At 36.4% G+C, this 20,749-nt stretch overlaps 1 protein-coding gene and 1 long non-coding RNA gene across 2 annotated transcripts in view; one reads left to right on the top strand and one right to left on the bottom strand.

Moving 5' to 3' along the window:
* The window catches only part of LOC108584442, a 47,800-nt gene extending 28,006 nt beyond the window's left edge, over positions 1-19,794 (top strand). Inside the window, exons 3-4 of the long non-coding RNA XR_001899514.2 lie at positions 8,268-8,521; positions 19,691-19,794. This is a non-coding gene — a long non-coding RNA (uncharacterized LOC108584442). The remainder of the gene's footprint in view (positions 1-8,267; positions 8,522-19,690) is intronic.
* Positions 17,003-18,619, bottom strand: LOC101016978 (olfactory receptor 5H14-like). Its single transcript, XM_021933962.2, has one exon. It carries the CDS (start codon positions 18,171-18,173, stop codon positions 17,244-17,246), a length of 930 nt encoding a protein of 309 aa, XP_021789654.1. The 5' UTR covers positions 18,174-18,619; the 3' UTR covers positions 17,003-17,243.
* Positions 19,795-20,749: the final 955 nt, after the last annotated feature.

Below are 20,749 nucleotides of genomic sequence, written 5' to 3'. Positions count from 1 at the left end.
TGGTATCTCATTGCGATTTTGATTTGCATTCTTCTGATGATTAATGATGAGCATTTGGATTTTTTTCATGTGTGTTGACAGCCTGCATGTCTTCTTTGGAGAAGGATCTGTTCATGTCCTTTGCTTATTTGTTAATGGGGTTAAACTTTTTTGCTTGTTTATCTGTTTAAGTTCCTTATACATTCTGGATATTAGACCTTTATTGGATGCATAGTTTGCAAATATTTTCTGTCATTCTGCAGATTGTCTGTGTACTCTATTGATGGTTTATTTTGTTGTGGAGAAGTTCTTTAGTTTAATTAAGTCACACTTGTCAATTTTTATTTCCATGGCAATTGCTTTTTGAGGACTTAGTCAAAAATTCTTTGCTAAGGCCAATGTTGAGAAGAATATTTCCTAGGTTTTCATCTAGGATTTTTACATCTTGAGGTCTTACATTTAAATATTTAATCCATCTTGAATGAATTTTTGTATATGGTGAAAGGAAAGGTTCAGTTTCATACTTCCACATGTGGCTAGCCAGTCATCCCAGCACCATTTACTGAATAAGGGATCCTTTCTCTATTGCTTGGTTTTTGTCAGCCTTATTGAAAATCAGATTATTGCAAGCATGTGGCTTAATTTCTGAGTTTATTACTCTGTCCATTGGTCTATGTGTCTGTTTTTGTACCAATGCCATGCTGTTTTGGTTGTTAAAGTCACACGCACGCCTATGTTTATTGCTACACTAGTCGCAATGGTAAACACATGGAATCATTTTAGGTGCCCAGCAGGGGTGGACTGGATTTTTAAAATGTGGTACATATATAACATGGAATACTACACAGCCATAACAAAGAATGAAATCATGTACTTTGCAGCAGCATGGATGCAGCTGGAGGCCATAATCCAAAGCAAACCAACAACACAGGAGCAGAAAACCAAATGCCACATGTTTTCATTTACAAGTGAGAGCTAAACATTGAACACACACGGACATAAACAAGAGAACTATCGACACTTTGGACTAGTACATGGGAGAGGGAGGGGAGGATGGGTGGAAAACCATCTATTGGGTACTATGCTCACTACCTGCCTGCAGTATACCCATGTAACAAGCCTGCATATATACCCTCTATATCTAAAATAAAAATTGAAATTTCCAAAAAAAGGAAATATATACTTGAGAAGTTACATTGAAAGGTAGTGTAGGGAATGGATGTCATTTATTGGATGGTCAACATCTGATACTTTTTCTCCCACATGGATCTTAGTGGCAGACAACGGATTTGACCTTGATATGTATAATCAAACCCACTCAACCTAGATTTGGATACAGAGAGATGGAGACAAATGTACATGGACAATTAAAAAATTAATACAAAGGCAGTTGTATTATATGCAAAAATATCAAGATCTCAGGACATGCATCCTGCGTTTGAAAAACAATGGTGCAGATAATATAAGCTGTGTCATTGGCAGTTCAGTGGCAGAAACAACCACACTCATGAAGCTACTGCTGGAACAGGATTTGGCTGTTGACTGGCTGCCTTGCTTCCTTCTGTTCCTGCCATTGTTTTCCAGTGAATTTCTCCAACTTTCCTAGCATTTCTATGTTAAACTCAATATCCATTCAATAACTTATTTCCTGTAAAAGTCCCCAAAAACCTGGATGTTCAAAAGAGAGATGAGGGAGAGAACAGAAAATGATACTGAGCAGAAGGATCAAGGGAAGAAGCTGGAGGGGAACTAGAGAGCTGAGTGTTGGGAACATAAAGGGAGGAAAAATACAAAGAATGACAAAGTGAAGTACTGGGCCAAATGCCACAATAAATGGTGTAGTAGGACAAGAAGTGATGGAAAATCACTTTTGTGTTTCAGAAAGTACGTGATTTTTGGTGGTTTTAGTGAGAACAGTTTCCCTTATGTAATTGAATAAAGGTCAGCAAATAAGAAGTGAATGGGAAACAAGTGGCAAAACAGTGAGGTGATGAAATAGAGCACTCTATGAAATGTGGAGACTGGTTAGCATTTGTCTGCTGCTCATAGACTAGTTTAATATTTTTTCTTCTGTAGAATATTTAAGAAAAGTTCTCAAAAGAAAATATAGATGAGAAAGAGGACAGCAAAATATTTAAAGGAAAAAAGGGACAGAAAAAGTGGAAAGAGAAATTTGTGCGGGTGAAAATAAAATAAGAAGGAGGAAGAAAAATAGGTAGAGAATAATCATGCCATATAGGGGTAAGTGCAAAAAAGACAAGCCAAAAAAGAGATGGAGAGGAAGTCTCAGAGACACATGGAGGCAAATAAAGGGAAAAGCTCGGAAACTTGGGTTGAATGTGTGCATTAACTCTGACGTTCACGAATGTGACAGAGAGCTCAGAGAGTATTTTCACTTTCTTGTTTAAAAAATTCAGTTTTTTTCCTTTGGAATTTGTGTATGATGAAGAGACTTTTACTTAAAATTTTACCAAAAAATGTTCCACTGTTCATGACTATATTGGCACTGTCTGAAATTTTATTCCATATTCAAATGTAGCTGTATCTTTATTATTATGGAGCTTAAAATGAAATTTCTCAAGAAATCTTGCTGATATTGAGAGCACTTTATTCTCCATCAGCACTTTGATTGCTTGTTTTTCAGCGGAATTAAATAAACCAAAGACTACATCCTGAGACAGACTATATAAAGAACAAAGGGCAATAATTCCACTTGTTAAGTAAATTTTTATGTGATTGGTTTATTCCATTCAAACGCAATTAACAATATAATCAAACATTCTCAAAGTCAATTTATGCGGGTACTTTTTAAAATTATAAATGTCAAAAAAGGTAGGGGAAGTATGTTTGCTGCATATTTTCTGAGATGTATATATGTGAATTAGTATTACTAGTATTATTTATAAATAAAATACTCAATAAAATATATTTATTTCTATGTACTAATTCTATATATTATTTATATGCCTATATTTAATATGATCGATGAAATTATTGCCACAGGTACTGATGATATAGAGGAGTTAATATTTAATTAACAGATCTTAAAATTTTTAATCAGAAATGTGACTACACAGAATAAACCTTTATGTCAGAATCATCAGAAAGATTTCTTATATAAGAATAGAAGTGAATTAAAGCTTTAAACCCAGTTTTAAAGCATTTAATATTCTAGTTATCCAGAATTTATCTTACATAGTCATTAGAGTTGGATTTAAAAGATAATATATCAGGGTTCAAAATTTTATTTTATAGTTATTTTGCTTATCTAGATTTTAGATAAGATTTTAGATGTAGATTTTAGCTATTTTATCTAGATAATAAAATAGGAAGATTATTCACTTCTTCTGTTCCATTTGCCCCTGGCAATTTTGGTATGCTGTAAACCAAATACAAAATTCTTATACGTTAAATAGCATTTTAGACTTTCATTAAAAATAATAATATGAAAAAATAATTTCTCTCTTACCAATATTATAAGAAATTACGGAGATCCTTCGTAAGTGTTAGACTTTCTAATGCATAGAAAAATGCATAATAGAACAGAAATGACAATAACACAGGTAGAAATTCTTTGCACACTGATTCATTATGGAGGCTTCATTTTCAATCTTAGGAAAATGTTGTTAACATAAATTTGCTTTTAATACAAGGGTTCACCAATTGTATCTCTTTATTTTTTGCCAGGAGAGGATGGTGTGGAGAACTGAAATTCCCCTAAGAACAGTTTAGGATTCCCTATAGGATAAAGTGAAGATCTTCAACTGGGCATTGTGGATTTAGATGTGTATGAGAAATCCAGATTATCCTACAGGGTATTACAAAGCTCAGAATGGTAAACTTTAAGTCACTATAGCTAGTTCTGATTTTTACAATTGAAATTACACTTGATGCCACTATTTTCCACAAGTGGTACTTCTGACATTTTACACAAACTTCAGTTTATATATAAAATTGGATGCTCTGAATGCTTTGATTAGCATGGTCTTACCTGAGCTAGTTAAAACATGATTTTAATAAGGCCAAAGATCAAGATTTCCTTCAGAAGCTGACTCCAAGTGAAGTCGTCTTCCTCATGCAAACTACAGCTTAAATTCCAGACATAACAGCTTAGCTTCCAGACAAGCTGATATCTGATGAAAAATTTTACTAGACAAAGCAATCTTGCAATTTATCGCCACCCAGCTCATGCTGTAGGTATGTTTTATAATAAAAATGTTATCATAGGAGCAACTGGGGAGGTTAGGAACCTTGTAGTGTCTGGCTGCAAGACTCCTGTGCCGTAATTTCTAACTTTGTGGTGATTAGGTCCATGACTATGCTAAATGTCATGCCCAGGGTTAGGTTCCAGCCCATGCTGAGGTCCGAGGGGAGTGGGTTGGTGGCAGATAGCTGAAAGACACTTGGCGGGGTGGTGTAGGCAGGTGAAATGTAGTTTTATTCAGCAGGTCTCTGATCAGCAGCTCTCTTACACTGTCTTTCGTTATGTCAGCTGTCTGCTCCGGCTCTGCATCTCCTACCACTCCTGTGCCTGCAGCTGCACTCCCTGGCCTACAAGCTGCACTCCCCAGCCTCTCTCCTTATGGGGAGAGCAGCTTAACTCTTTCACTCTGGGCACAAGCTGGTTCCTAGTTCCCTCCTGTCAACCTTCAAGGCAACTGGCTCTCCCTTACAGGGTTCAGTAGCGTTACTCTCTCTCTGGGTGCATGCAAGCTGAGCCTGTGCAGTGTCAGCAGGGCAGTTATACCTTTTTCAAATAATAGTGGCTCCAAGCCAAGTATGAGCTTATACCAACAGGTTATATAACAAGTAGAATTATGTGCCTGTGCTTCAAACTCATGCAGGCCTAGATGTCTGCCTTGGCTTAATTCCATGTGCCTTACGTTGGCTAACTGGTTGGTTTTACAAAGGTGGCTTTGTTCCCAAGGAAGAAGGGGGCTTTTGTGAGGCGCAGTTATCATCTTTGTTGAAACCATAAACTAGTTCAACTTAAACTAAATTGATCCCAAAGTTAGTTCAGTCTACATGCGGGAAGAAGAAGGGTAGCTTGAAGGTTAGATGCAGTGTCTCATTTTCTTATGTCAGATTCACTATCATAATTTTCCTATGTGAGATTTTTCTCATTGTCATAATTTTTGCAAAGATAGTTTCATCTATATTGCAGGGGATTATCCCTTACCTCATAACCCTGAATCTACTAAACCTTTTGCTCAGTTATGTTTTCACTCCTAATGATAAGAAGAATCTAGACGAATGCCTTATAAAGTCAGTTTCTCAGATCAACCAGTCCTGCTTGCCTTTATTTGTTTTTTTTTTTTTTTTTTTTTTTTGAAACAGAGTCTCAATCTCTTACCCAGGCTGGAGTCCAGTGGCACAGTCTCGGCTTACTGCAACCTCCACCTCCCGGATTCGAGCAATTCTCCTGCCTCAGCTTCCTGAGTAGCTGGGATTACAGGCTTGCGTCACCACACCTGGCTAATTTTTTTGTATTTTTAGTAGAGACGGAATTTCTCCATGTCGGCCAGGCTGGTCTTGAACCCCTGACCTCAGGTGATCTGCTCACCTTGGCCTCCCAAAGTGCTAGGATTACAGGCGTGAGCCACTGCACCCGTCCCAGGCCTGCCTTCTTTAACTGCTTTTACATGTTGGTCAAAATCTGGCTCAGAGCAATAGTGAAAAATGTCTCTGTGATGCAGGATTGTTTTGACTGTCACGTCACCAGTCAGAGACCTCTGCAGCCAGTGACATCCATGCCTGGGCCTCACTTGGGTCCTGGGCTTGCTGCAGGAGACATCCCACTCACTCAGCCTGGTGGGCTGTGCTTGCCTTGCCCTCCTGCCTGGATCCTGCACTCACCGCAGAATCTGTGCTTAGTCTGCAGCTGGGCCAGGTGTACTGTGACCTGTGTCCACATTGGGAGCCAGCATCTGGACAAGGGGAATGTGATGGCACCTGAACAGAGATTCCCTGAAGCCCCAGAGGCAGTGTGAAAGCATGCTAACAACTCTTCTAGTCCTGCTGTCCACATCCCAACAAATGGGGCATGATAACAGGTCTGTCAGTTTCATTGCCCCGCTCTGGCCTGCAGCCCTGGGGCTGGGTCCGGCCCTGCCTCTGCTTCCTGTTGCATGGGGCAGCCACTGAGTGCTGGCAGGGGCAGAGGATATAGTCTTACAGGCTTTTTCATACCTGCATTCAGAGAGTCCCTAGTTCTTGTCCCACATCCAAGAAGAATGAACTTATGCTGACAGCTGGTGGGTGAACAAGGTGAAGAGTTTTATTGAGTGATAAACAGCTGTTAATGAAGGGGGGACCTGAGTTGGGCAGCCCCCTTACCTGAAGTCAAGTGGTCTCTCTTCTCTCACCCAAAGGTGGGTAGTCCCTAAGTGTAGCTGAGTCCAGGTCTTTTATGGGCTCAGAATGGGGGAGTGCATGCTGATTGGTTTGCGAATATGCAAAAAAGGCTAAAGTCACCACTGAAAGGTGGGCATGACAGTGTAAAACACCAATTAGGGAAGGGTAGTTATTTGTAAAATAGGTGAAGGGTGAGGATCAATCAGAGGAAAGTGTGCCAAATGGGAAGAGAGGCTCTCAATCCAGTCCGTGGATGTATCCTGGACTTGTAGCATGGATTTCAGGCTTTAATCTGTCTTTGGTTTGAAGTGGGGTTTCATCAGTGACCTTCCCTTGTCTGCCTATGAATTTGTCTGCTTCCTGCTGCTATCACCTGTTCTAAACAAAAGCCCCAGAAAATTTCTGTGAAATTTTGAATTCTTCTTGTATCACATGATCCAAGACTCCCTGATCTTCACCAATTTATTCAAATGATACTAGAAGCTGGTGAAGCTGGTAGCAGAAGCAAAATGTGTGGTACCTAAGATATATAGCAAAGATCTATTTCTCAATCTTCCAAAGAAAGACAAAAAGTGCTGGGAAAATAACAAACAACCCCTTAGAATCCACCCTCAAATTATTTCCTCAACAACTCACTGGTCTGTCATGCAATCTTGTAAAGAAACAGGGATGAACTAGTCTTTGACTCTAAGAAAAGATTAGAAATACTATTTGTAAAACGTTCTGGTCAATCCATGTTGAGTGCCGGCACAGAAAATACTTGTCCTTTTTATTAATGGGATCCATGCTGAATTCATTGATCTAGTTACTAAACAAAGCTGGATTGGGAAGCTAATGATCTGGCCAAATTAATACCCAAAATATTTTTGCCTTTCTGGCATAAAGACTATTTCAAATTGGTTATTTTAAGATTACATTAGAAGATAAATTTAAAGGAATTTCCATTTTTAAGATGTCTCCCTTTCTGGTCCAGAAATAGATGGAGAACTAAATCACTAAATAATGGAGAAAGAATTGATTCAATCTACATCACAAACCTGACCTTTGTTTAAGGTGTTTATCTTGGTTATTTTGTCTTAACTGGGTTTTTACCAACACATTTTTAATTTGTTTGTTTTCACAGATGACTGTACTTAAGCCTGAATTCTAAGCATTGTGCCTTTGTTATATACATCTTCTAGCCTGTCTGTGCTAGGGTATGAGGGTAAACAGGTTAAAAATCTATATGCAAATTTCAAGAAGATGACATGTTTGAAAGAAAAAAGAGGTATTTGTAAATTGGGCAAGTGAAAAATAGTAAAAGTATTTGTATTCTCCACAAATATTAGTAAGAAGCTTTAGTCAACTGGGCAAGACATCTTAACTTGCTCCAACTACCAGAAACACGATTCAAGTCTAGGTATTCTTTTATAAACTAGTGAATTCAGTATTATTATACCTGACACATGGCTACAATTTTAGAATAAACACTATAAGGTGTGATTCTTTCTGTATATTTATGTATGTCTATGTATGTTTGTATGTGTGACACTTTTCTAACTCTAGATGATACCACCAAAATTAAATTGTATTTGAACTCTATTTAACTAGCTTATAGAATAATATATACTTATATAAATTAAGAATTCTTTAAACTCTTAGAACAACAAAAACTAACCAAAATATTTTTCAAGTCCGCATGACCTAGGATAATGTCTGGTAAATAAAAGCTATTTTAAGTTTTTTGGTTTAATTAAAATATACATCTTTTTAGAGTTTTTAGCATTGCATATAATACAAGAATACAACTACCATTCAACATGGGTTTACTAGTCAAATAAGTTTAGGTTATCTTTATCTGATATTCAGCCTAAGACAAAATGTGAAATTTTGTGTTTACTTCATATAAATCAAGCACATCAGTAAAACAAAAAACTCATGTACTTGACTTTTAGGTTTTTGGCTTCATGACTGACATGTGTGTGCTATGAATATAATTAGCAAAAATAATGTGAGATGTTGGCTCACTATGTCTACTGTCTCATGGAATTTTTATGACTGATGCACACACATTAAGAACAAGTGAATTAGGACTAGCAAGTGGAGCAAGATGGCAGAATAAAAGACTCCACTGACTGTCCCCTCACAAGGACCTCAATTTAACAACTATCTACACAAGAAAAGCACCTTCATAAGAACCAGAAATCAGGTGAGTACCACAGTACCTGATTTTAACCTTGTATCACTGAAAGAGGCACTGAATAAGTAAAAAAAAAAGTCTTGAATCTCCAAAATTACCCCTCCCCAACCCCTCAGCACTGTCAGCCTGGTGCAGAAAGTGTTTCTGTGTGCTGGGGGAGGGAGAGCACAGCAATTGTTGAACTCAATGCTGTCCTATTAGAGCTGAAAACTGAACCAAACTCAGCTGATGCCTCCTTACAGAGAAAACATTTAAACCAGCCCTAGCCAGAGGGAAATTGCTAATCCCAGAGGTTAGAATTCGAGTGCCTGCAATCCTAGCCACCACAAGCTAAAGTGCTCTGGGGCACTAAATAAATTTGACAGGAATTCTAGGCCACAAGCACTGAAGATTCTAGGCAAGTCTTAGTGCTGACTGGGTCCAGAGTCAGTAGACTGGGGAGACATATCACCCACTGAGACATCAGCCAGGGTGGGTAAGGGGTAAGGAAGTGTCAGCCTTGCCCCTACACTAACCCCAGGTTGCACAGCTTGTGCATCCAAAAGAGATTTTTTCCTTCCACCTGAGAAGAGGAGAGATAAAAGTGAGGAGGACTGTGTCATGCATCTTGGATACTAGCTCAGCCACAGAAAGATAGGGCACCAGTAAGAGTTGCTGCCCCCCCTTTCCAGGCCCGAGCTCCCAGATGAAATTTCTAGACACACCCTTGGCCAGAAGAAAATCCACTGCCCTGAAGGGAGGAACCCAGTCCTGACAGGACTCCATCACCTGCTAACAGAAAAGCCCTTGGGGCTGTAAATAACCAGCATCAATACCCACGTAATATACTGAGGGCCTTGGGAGAGACTCTGAGACTTGCTGGCTTCAGGTGGGACTCAGCACATTCCAAGTTGTGGTGGTTATGGGATGAGACTCCCTCTGTTTGAAAAAAGCATGGGGAAAAGTAAAGGGGATTTGGATTGCACCTTAGGCACTGGTTCAGCCATGGAGGTCAAGCACCCAAGTAGGTTATGGGGTTTCCTGATTCCAGGACTTGGCTCCTGGACAGGATTTCTGGATAAGTCCTGGCCTGAAGAGAAGCTCACTGCCCTGAAGGGTAAGTCTCAGGGCAGGCAGCACTTACCACAGCTGATTATTTATTTATTTATTTCAACATGGAGTTTCACTTTTGTTGCCCAGGCTGGAGTGCAGTGGCACAATCTCAGCTCACTGCAACTTCTGCCTCCTGGGTTCAACTGATTCTCCTGCCTCAGCCTCCCGAGTAGCTGGGATAACAGGCACTCACCACCATGCCTGGCTAGTTTTTGTATTTTTAGTAGAGACAGGGTTTCACCATGTTGGCCAGGCTGGTCTCGAACTCTTGACTTTAGGCCATGGTCCACACCTGTAATCCCACCACTTTGGGAGGCCAAGGTGGGTGAATTACCTAAACACACAGCTGACTTAAAAGCCCTTAGGCCTTAAGGGAATGTTGGCAGTAGTCTGCTAGTACTGCCTATGAGCCTGTAGTTTTGGTCAGAGGTGAGGTTATTCTGCCTTTGGAAAGGGGAGAGAAAAGTGGGAAGGACTGTGTCTTGTGGTTTAAATACCAGCTCAGTCACATATAATAGAACAGCAGGTAGACTTTTAAGATTTTTGCCTCTAGTACCTGGCTTCTGGATGGCAACTGTGGACCCTCCCGGGACCTGGGGGAACTGGACACCCTGAAGGGAAGGACACAAGCCTGAGTGGATTTACCACCTGCTGATTGAACAGCCCCAGTACCTTGAGGGAACATAGGTAGTAGCAAAGGAGTAATTAAAGAAGGCCTTGGGTGAGACCTGGCACTGTGCTGGCTTCAGGTCTCACATAATGCAGTCCTAAATGTGGTGGCCACAGGAGTACTTGGGTCACTCCACCCCCAACTCCAAATGTCTCAGGAGAGAGAGAGAGAGAGAGAGAGAGAGAGAGAGACCTTTGGTTTGGGAGAAAGTAAGGGAAGAGAACAAGAGTTTCTGCCTGGTAATCCAGTAAATTATCCCAAATCTTGTTCAAGACCCTCAAGGTGGTACCTTTACAAGACCGCAAGAACCACAGTGTTACTGGGCTTGAGATGCCCCCTAAAACAGATATAGCTTAGATCACAACAATTGAAATATTTTCAAACATTGAGAAAGCTTCCCCAAGAAGAATGGGTACAAAGAAGCCCAGACAATGAAGATAACAAATGCTCAGAGACCAAAGAACATCTACTAGCATGAACACTAATAAGGAAAACATGACCTCACCAAATGATCCAAATAAGGCACCAGAGAAGCAATCCTGCAGAAATACAGATGTGGAACCTCTCAAACAGAGAATTCAAAATAACTGTGTTGAGGAAACTCAAAATAACACAAAGAAGGCATTCAGAATGATATCAGTGAAATTTAACAAAGAGATTGAAAGAAGTAAAAATAACCAGACAGAAAATCTGGAGCTGAAAAATGCAATTGGCATACTGAAGAATGCATTAGAGCCCTTTAATAGCAAAATGGATTGAGCAGAAAAAAGAATTGAAAACAGGCTATTTGAAAATACATTCAGGGGTCAGACTTGGTGGCCCATGCTTGTCATCCCAGCACTTTGAAAGGCCTAGTGGGTGGATCGCTTGTCAGGAGTTCGAGACCAGCTTGGCCAACACGGTGAAACCATCTCCACTAAAAATACAAAATTAGCCAGGTGTGGTGGTGCATGCCTGTGATCCCAGATACTCAGAAAGGCAAGGCAGGAGAATCACTTGAGCCTGGAGGGTGGTGGCTAGGGTGAGTTGAGATCATTCCACTGCACTCCAGCCTGGGCAACAGAGCAAGACTCCATATGAAAAAGAAAAAAAAATACACCATCAGAGGAGACAAAAGAAAAAAACAATGAATCACACTGACAGGATCTAGAAAACATCACCAAAAGGGAAAATGTGTTATTGGCCTAAAAGAGGAGGTAGAGAAAGAGATAGGACTAGAAAGTTTACTCAGAGAGATAATAATAGAGAACTTCCCAAACCTAGAGGAAGATATCAATATTCAAGTATAAGAAGGTTATAGAACAACAAGCAGATTTAGCCCAAAGATGACTGCTTCAAGGCATGTAATAATCAAACACTCAAAAATCAAGAATAAAAAAAGGATCCTAAAAGCAGCAAGAGAAAAGAAACAAATAACATACAATGGAGCTCCAATATATCTGGCAGCAAACTTTTCAGTGGGAATCTTACACCCAGGAGACAATGGCATCATACATTGAAAGTACTGAGGGAAAAAGAATTGTTTATCTGGTGAAAACATCCTTCAAGAATGAAGAAGAGATAAAGACTTTCCCAGACAAACAAAATATTTCATCAATACTGGGCCCATCCATTAACAAGAAATGCTAAAGGGAGTATTTCAATTAGAAAGAAAAGAACATTAATGAGCAATAAATAATCACCTGAAGGTACAAAACTTACCGGTAATAGTAAGTACACAGAAAAACACAGAATAGGATAACACTGTAACTATGGTGTTTAAACAACTCTAATCCTAAACAGAAAGACTTAACAATGAACCAATCAAAAATAATAACTATATCAACTTTTCAATACATAGTACAGTAAGATATAAATGGAAACAACAAAATGTTAAAAGGCAGAGAGATGAAGTTAAGGCATAGAGTTCTTACTAGCTTTCTTCTTGTGTGTTTGTTTGCTTACATGAAGTATTATGCTGTTATCAGCTTAAAATAATGGGTTATAAGCTAGTAGTTGCAAGACTTATGTTAACCTCAAACCAAAAACATACAATAGATACACCAAAAATAAGAGGCAAGAATATAAATCATATCACCACAGAAAATAACCTATACTAAAGGAAGACAATAAGGAAGAGAAGACAACAAAACAACCAAAAAACAAATAAGATGGCTGAGGTAGGTCCTTACTTATCAATAATAACATTGAATGTAAATGAACTAAACTCTCCGATCAAAAGACATGAAGTGGATGAATGGATAAAGAAACAAGACCCATTGATCTGCTGCCTACAAAACACACACCTTACCTACAAAGACACACATAGACTAAAAACAAAAAGATACTTCATCCACCCCTGAAAAAACAAAAAAGAGCAGGAGTATCTATACTTATATCAGACAAAATAGATTTTAAGACAACACTATATGAAGAGACAAAGAGGGTTACTATATAGTTATATAAGGGTCAATTCATCAAGAAGATATAACAATTTTAAATATATATGCACCCAACAGAAGAGACCCACATATACAAAGCAAAAAATATTAAAGAAAGAGCTAGGCCCCAATACAATAATAGCTGGAGATCATAATACTCCACTTCCAGCATTGGACATATTTTCCAGACAGAATATCAACAAAAAAACATTGAGGTTAATCTGCACTATAGACCAAATGGATCTAATGGATATTTACAGAACATTTCAGAACCTAACAGCTACTGAATATATGTTCTTTCCTCACCACATACATTATTGTCAAGGATAGACCATATATTAGGTTACAAAACATGGTTTAAAATATTCAAAAAATTGAAATAATATTAAGTATCTAATCTAATCTAATCTAACCACTATGGAGTAAAACTAAAACTTAAATATCAGGAGGAATTTTGGAAACTATACAATCACATGGAAAAGAAACAATATGCTCCTGAGTGACCAGTGAGTCAATGCAGAAATTAAGAAGGAAATCACAAAATTTCTTGAAACAAATGATAATGGAAACACAACATACCAAAACCTGTCTGACATACCAAATGCAGTACTAAGAAGGAAGGTTATCACTATGATTGCATACATCAAATAAGAGAAAAACTTCAAATAAACAATTTAATGATGCATCTTAAAGAACTGGAAAAGCAAGAGCAAACCAAACCCAAAATTAATAGAAGAAAAGAAATGATAAAGATTAGAGCAGAAATAAATGAAATTGAAATGCAAAAAATACAAAAGACTAATGAAACAAAAAGTTGTTTTTTAAAAAAACTTAAAATTTACAAATCTTTAGCCAAGCTAAGGAAAAAAGAGAGAAGATTCAAATAAATAAAGTCAGAAATGAAAAAGGAGACATTGTAACTGATATCGCAGAAATGCAAAGGATTATTAGTGCCTACTATGAGCAACTATATATATGCCAATAAATTAGAAAACCTGGAAGAAATAAACAAACACCTAGACATATACAACTTACCAAAATTGAACCAGGAAGAAATTCAAAATCTGAACAGACCTATAACAAGTAACAATATTGAAACCATAATACAAAGTCTTCCAGTAAAGAAAAGCTTGGGACCTGATGGCTTCACTGCCAAATTCTACCAAACATTTAAAGAGAACTAATACCAATCCTACTCAAACTATTTCAAAAAATAAAGGAGGAAGGAATACTTCCAAACTAATTTTACAAGGCCAGTATTACCTTCATATCAAAACCAGACAAACAGACATTAAAAAAAAAAAAAAAAAAAAAAAAACACCTTACAGGAGAATATCTCTGATGAGTATTGATACAAACATTCTCAACAAAATACAAGCAAACCAAATTGAAAAAGAGATGATAAAGATCATTCATCATGACCAAGTGGGATTTATCGCAGGGATGCAAAGGTGGTTCAGTATACACAAATCAATCAATGTGATACATCGTATCAACAGAATGAGGACAAAAACAGTATGATTATTTCAACTGATGCTGAAAAAATATTTAATAAAATAAAACATCCCTTTATGATAAAAACCTCATAAAACTGGATATAGAAGGAACATACCTCAATATAACAAAAACCATATACAACAGACCCACAGCTAGTGTCATACTGAATGGGGAATAAATAAAATGCTTTTCTCTCAGATGTTGAAAATGACAAGGATGTCCGCTTTTGCCACTGTTATGTAACAGTACTGGAAGTCCTAGCTAGAACAGATGAGAGAAAGAAATAAAGCGTATCCAAATTGAAAAGGAAGAAATCAAATTATCCTTGTTTTCAGTTGATATGATCTTCTATTTAAAAAGTCTAAACACTTGCCTTAAAAAAGCATGAGAACTCATAAAAATATTCAGTAGATTTTCAGGATACAAAATCCTAGAAAATAAAGTTACTGAGAATTGATCATTCTAGTTAATGTATGGTAATTAAAGCTGCTGAAGAACTTAAGAGAAACAACCCTGTATGCAAAGTAAGTAAGTAAATTAAGAAATGATTTTTATAAGAAAAGTCACCAGGTATGAGGATATGTGGTTTTTTTTTCAAAAAAAAAAAAAACTGGAGTAATATTGTCTAGTTCAGATGGTAGCTAAAAGTTGTTTCAGAATAGATGATGAAAGACAAAAATCAAATGGATGCAGAAAGTTGGAAGAGAAAGAGAATATTTTGCAGTTAAGTTGCCAGAATTCAAGTTATTATGAGTTTTTAAAATGTGTCTTAATATTAAAACTAAACTAATCAAAACTATAATTTGGTCTTTTCGGTTAAAATCACAGTTTTAACAACGTGTTGCTCTGCTCTTATTAGACACTGGTTAAGTTTTCTCTTGGTCCTTTAAATACTTGGCCTATGAAACAAAAAGATTTTATGTTTTATCAAGATGATGTTCTGTGATTCATATTGTCTTTAGCCAGTATTTGATTAATTAATAAAACTGAGTTTTCTCAGTATTAAAAGAGCTAACTTTTTTATTTTTTCACAATAACATCACTTTTTCTATTTGCCTTTGAAATCTTTGTCATTTTGGTTTTCTTTCAGTTTATGACTATATTTAACCAATTATTTAAGTCATTTGGTATTTTTAACAAACTTCTCCAAATAAAATTCTAAATTGAGTTCTTTTTGACCTCAACTGACTTTGGGATTTCCCAGATGAGCCCCTAGAATAGCTAAAGAGAATTTGTTTTATCTTTTTAAGAAGAGAGATGTTAAGCTAATGAGGCTTATTTGATATGCAAAATTGAAGGAGACATATTGTCCAATAAAAGCAATGTTTACATTCTTTGTTATACTTTTAGAAATATGTGTGATTAATATACATATTCTAGAATTTTATTATTTTTCTAGAACTCTGATATGTACTAAAATATTGTGGTCAGTTAATAATTCTAATTATTATCTCATTATGTTATATGGAACACAATGACAAAATTCTATGTAAATTGCGTTGTAATAAACTCTTAACAAACTCTTAACAAATCCGTAAGCTTGGCCATTTAAACATTTTTTTTAATTCACTGAGAGTTTGTTGTTTTCTGCTGATGCTATCATAAAAGTTTTTGGAAGCAGCTGTGATATAAAATCTCAACACAAACATGGAAAAGACTCTGACAAGTGGAGAGAGATTTCTGATAACTATAAAATCACAATATTTAACAAGATTTAAATGAACTTTATTAGTAATTTGTTCAAGTACACCCTTTATAAATAGAATTAACATATTTACCTTTTTCTCCTTAGCTGATCTATCCTGAAATCAGAAACTATCACTAAATATTCTTATTTTCATGGCAATGGAGGTATTTAGAAAAGTTTATTAAGAATCTGTTCTCCTTATGACACAACACATTGGAAAACATTGGTTATGTTTCCAGAACTTTGACTGGAATGTCATATTTGAGAATGAGCATAGAATTAGAAATGACTGGACAGTTTTATGGAACTAGGAATTAACTTTATGGAGCAAATTAAGACCTGCCTTAGTCCATTTAGAGTTGCTATGAAGGAATACTTGAGGCTGGATAATTCATATATAAAATAGAATTATTTGGCTTACAATTCTGCGGGCCGTACAAGGAGCATAGTGCCAACATCAGCTACTGATGGGGGCTTCAGCTTGCTTCAGTCATAGCAGCAGGTTAGTGGAGCTGTCATGTGCAGTGATCACATGGTAAGAAAGGAAGCAAGAGAGAAGCAGGGGGGTGCCAGGCTCTTTTTAATAACCAGCCATCAAGGAAACAAAGAATGTGAGAATTCATCCATTACCATGAGAATTCCCTCCCTTGACCCATACACCTCCATTCTGTTTCAACTCCAACATTAGATTCAGACTTCAACATGAGATTTGGATTGGCCCATCAAATCAAACTATAGAAAGTTTCTCAAGAAAAACTGGCCTGATATCTGCTCACAACTTTTCAGCCTTACTGGCTGAGAAGAAGGTCACTTTCTAGAAGGCCCAGGAAACTGAAAAATCTTTTTAGGACCTCTTTTGAGTACAGACGAATTTACCTAAATCTATGAATATTGCAGGTCAAGACAAACGGTATGTTCTTAGCATGATATCACAGCCTCTCCAGGCTATGATGTCTAATTAAAGATTAAAGTCTAACATGAGATTATTTATTAAAGGTCCTAACACATCCAAATTAAAAAGAGGTCGGTCACTATTTTTATTGCACTTATACTCAAGTCCTTATTAGATGACCTAGACTATTTTAGCATTTAATGCATTTATAAAGTCACATTGAATAACATACAACACTGTAAAATGTTTTTATTTGTTTTCTGGTAACATTATTCAATGATGATATGAATATGATTAAAATTTCTTAAATGCTATATTAGGAATATATTTATTAGTTTACTATATATTAAACCTTAGGTCATTAAAGTACTAGAATTTTGCAAAATCTTTGAGTGCTGGTAAGACATACACACCTCTAACTTGCGCAATCTTGTGACAGCTTTAGTAAATACAGAAGAGAGGTTGTATGAGATCTAAACATTTCTTTTGAACATTTTTGTCAATGAATCTATTACTTGATTGTTTCTCAGGCTGTAGATCATGGGGTTTAATAAAGGAACTATGACAGTGTAAAATAGAGACTCCATCATATCTTGGTCATCAGCCTGTGGGGAAGCAGAGCCCACATACATGATGGCGAGGGGCCCATAGTATAAAGATACAGATAAGAGATGAGCTCCACAGGTGGAGACAGCTTTTTGCATCCCTTTGACAGACTTATTTTTTAAGATTATAAGGAGGACAAGTGTATAAGATATAAGAATAGTTCCAATGGTAAAAACTTGAATTAAACCTGCAAAAATAAAAACCATCAGAAAGTTAATAGAAGAATCAGTACAGGAAATCTTTAATAATGGGATAATGTCACAGTAAAAGTGTTGTATTATGTTGGAATTACAGAAGGTTAATCTGAATAAAAAAATTTCATGGATTAAAGCATGAAGAAGGCCACCTAGAAATGACAAAACTAACAGCCGGATGCATAGTCCATTGGTCATAATGACTGGATAAAGTAAAGGTTTGCAAATGGCTACATAGCGATCATATGCCATTGATGCCAAGATAAAACATTCTGTGGTTACACCAATTGCAAAGGAAAAAAATTGTATCATGCATTCAGAGAGAGATATGATCTTACTCTTAGCTAAGAAGTTGATCAGCATCTTCGGAGTCACTGTGGATGATAACCAAGCATCCACAAAGGCCAAACTCCCAAGGAATAAGTACATTGGGATATGAAGGTGAGGGTCTTTCCAGATGATGACAATTAGACCAAGATTCCCCATGACGGTGATGAGATATATGACCAAGAATGCCAGGAACAGGGGTATTTTCCACTTTGGTTGATATAAAAATCCTGTGAGAACAAACTCTGTCAGCAATGTTGCGTTTTCCTCTTCCATGTCCTCACTGCATGTCCTCTAAAAAATGAAATAAATGTAAAGGAACATTTGCAATGGAATTGTGAGTTGAAATTGGGGAAGAAGTGTTCAAATAAACTATGTAATTATCAGAGCCCTCTTAATTTTTTTTAATCAGCACTCTAATTGATGCACCCTATATTTGAGCATTTAAATACATGGAAAAAATAATACATTTTGGTTTGAAAATTGTGTAGGAATTAACAGATTGAGATTTAAAAAGATGCATCATCTAAATGTACTAAATTTTTGTGGACTCTACTGAATATAATAGGAAAACCTTCTGTCTGGGATATGGATGTAGGGTGAAGGAAAAAAGATATTTGAAAGGCCTGTATTAAAAATGGAATGAATGTAATGTGGAGAATCTCAAACTTTATTCTTCACATGATAAACATGCACCAAATATTTTAAAATGGGAAATGGCATTATATATATTATTATATACGCATATATGTATATATATTATTATATACATGGCATTATATATATTATTTATTATATATATTATTATAAATGGCATTATATATTATATATGCATATATGTGTATATATAATTATATATACCTACATATATACATATATGTGTATATATAATATTATATATATAATATTATATACACATATATGTATATATATTTTTGGAGGCAGAGCTTTGCTCTTGTTGCTCAGGCTGGAGTGCAATGGCACGATCTCAGCTCCTCATAAAGTGCTGGGATTACAGGCGCGAGCCACTGCTCCCGGCCCAGTATATTTTTAAAATAGTATATTTTTAAAATTTAGTTATTGATAGTGTAAAAGTATGCTGCAGGATGGAGAAGCTGATTCAGGAATCCTAATTAGAAACTTGATACTAAGGTCAAGGAGATCCCAAATTAGATTACACATGAGAATCATCTGGGAGACTTTTGTTCATGAAAAATGCAGATTGTGAGGTTTTAATGTAGAAGTTGATTATTTCAGGAATGAGGTCTAGGAATCTGTATTTCGAAAATACCCTCAAGGTGATGGATATGCATGTGAAGTGTCTAGTCCCTGTGTGATATGATATTGGAAGGCATGGTAGGACAAATGAATAGATTCAAAAGAATTCAGAATGTAGAGTCTCTAATTTCTGTGACATATTTGGTATGAAATACGTCATCAGTGAAGGAGAGAGAAGTCACTTGGTGACCAGGTAGATGGATATTAAACATTGAGGATGGGAACTCGAATTGCTGACAAGTTTTTGGAGTGAGCATCACATCTGAGCAACTAGGTGAGATTCAATCAGTAATATGGGCCTATTCGAGCTTAATAGAAACAATTACTTGGAATCATTGTAGTATTTGAAAGCATCATTAGGAATGATGCACAAAGTGACTGTACATTCTTTATAAGATGGCCAAGATCTAATTGTCTTTTTTGCCACCCATGTCTTGGGGGCTGTCAGAAGGTTACCTACTACTATAGAAGCCAAAACAACTGGAAACTCATTTTCCCATTCTTCTTGCCTCTAGAGTGAAGAAACAATGATCTAGGATGGCAATGAAACACACTGATCCTACATTTTGAATATGGGTAAAAGAAGAAAAAAATGACAGGATCAAAAGTGGACTTTAGTTGTAAACTCAACCATGGCAGAAATACAATGAATTCACTGAATGCATCCTTCATTTGACAGTATGAGTTGTCAAATTATACCCAGAAGTGGGGATAAGAATACAAGAGTTAATTTTTAAGTGACTGACCTTAAGAGTTTTAGTCTAAGAAAGTGATTAATTAGAAAGAATGAGTATTTCTATCAGAAAAATCCGAAATAATTTTTAGAATCACTATGATCAAAACCAGTTTCAATTGTTTAATGTCCTAGATCACCACAGGTTGTCATATAAAGTCATAATAAGGTTAACAACAAAATAAAATATCATTAAAAGAACAATGCTGTCTTATAACTATTTATCCTATCCATATCATAATCATGAAACTAAAATATAGAGATAAGCCAGTAATAGTTATCTAATTTCAACCTGGCTATTTTGACAGCTTGTATACCCAATGTAAAATTATGGTAAGTTAACTAGCATTTTCAACATTTCTACAAAGCATAATGAAAATTGTAGATATTTTTTCTTACCCATATTTTGAAAAAAATTTAGGATATCCTCTAAAACCATTAGGCTTTCTAAAACAGAAAAAAATACAATTGCACAGGAATGCTGATAACACAGGTAGCAATTCATTGCATATTCATTCTTTTTGGAGGCTTCTTTCTGCAAGCTCAGGAAACTACTGTTTACATAAATTTGGATTGAACAGAAGAGTCATTCAATTGTATAACTCTGTACTTTTGCCAGAAGATGATTGAATGGAAAACTGAAATTCTCATAAGAGTGCCAAGGGATTCCCTATGGAACAAACTGAAGCTGTTCTAGTGTGTATTGTGGATTTGGACATATATGAAAAGTCCAGATTGTCCCCAGTGGCATTTAACTTCTGGAATCATAAACACTTTTTCATGTGAACACTTCTAGTTTTAACAAATGAAATAATATTTTATATGCTATTTACCGCCACAG

Source organism: Papio anubis, chromosome 2 (genome assembly GCF_008728515.1).
Source record: "Papio anubis isolate 15944 chromosome 2, Panubis1.0, whole genome shotgun sequence".
Lineage (NCBI taxonomy): Eukaryota > Metazoa > Chordata > Mammalia > Primates > Cercopithecidae > Papio > Papio anubis.
This window is presented reverse-complemented; position numbering and strand designations above follow the sequence as displayed.

Coding starts and splice junctions, on each gene's coding strand:
- LOC101016978 (XM_021933962.2), bottom strand. CDS start 18,173: ATGGAAGAGGAAAACGCAACATTGCTGACAGAGTTTGTTCTCACAGGA.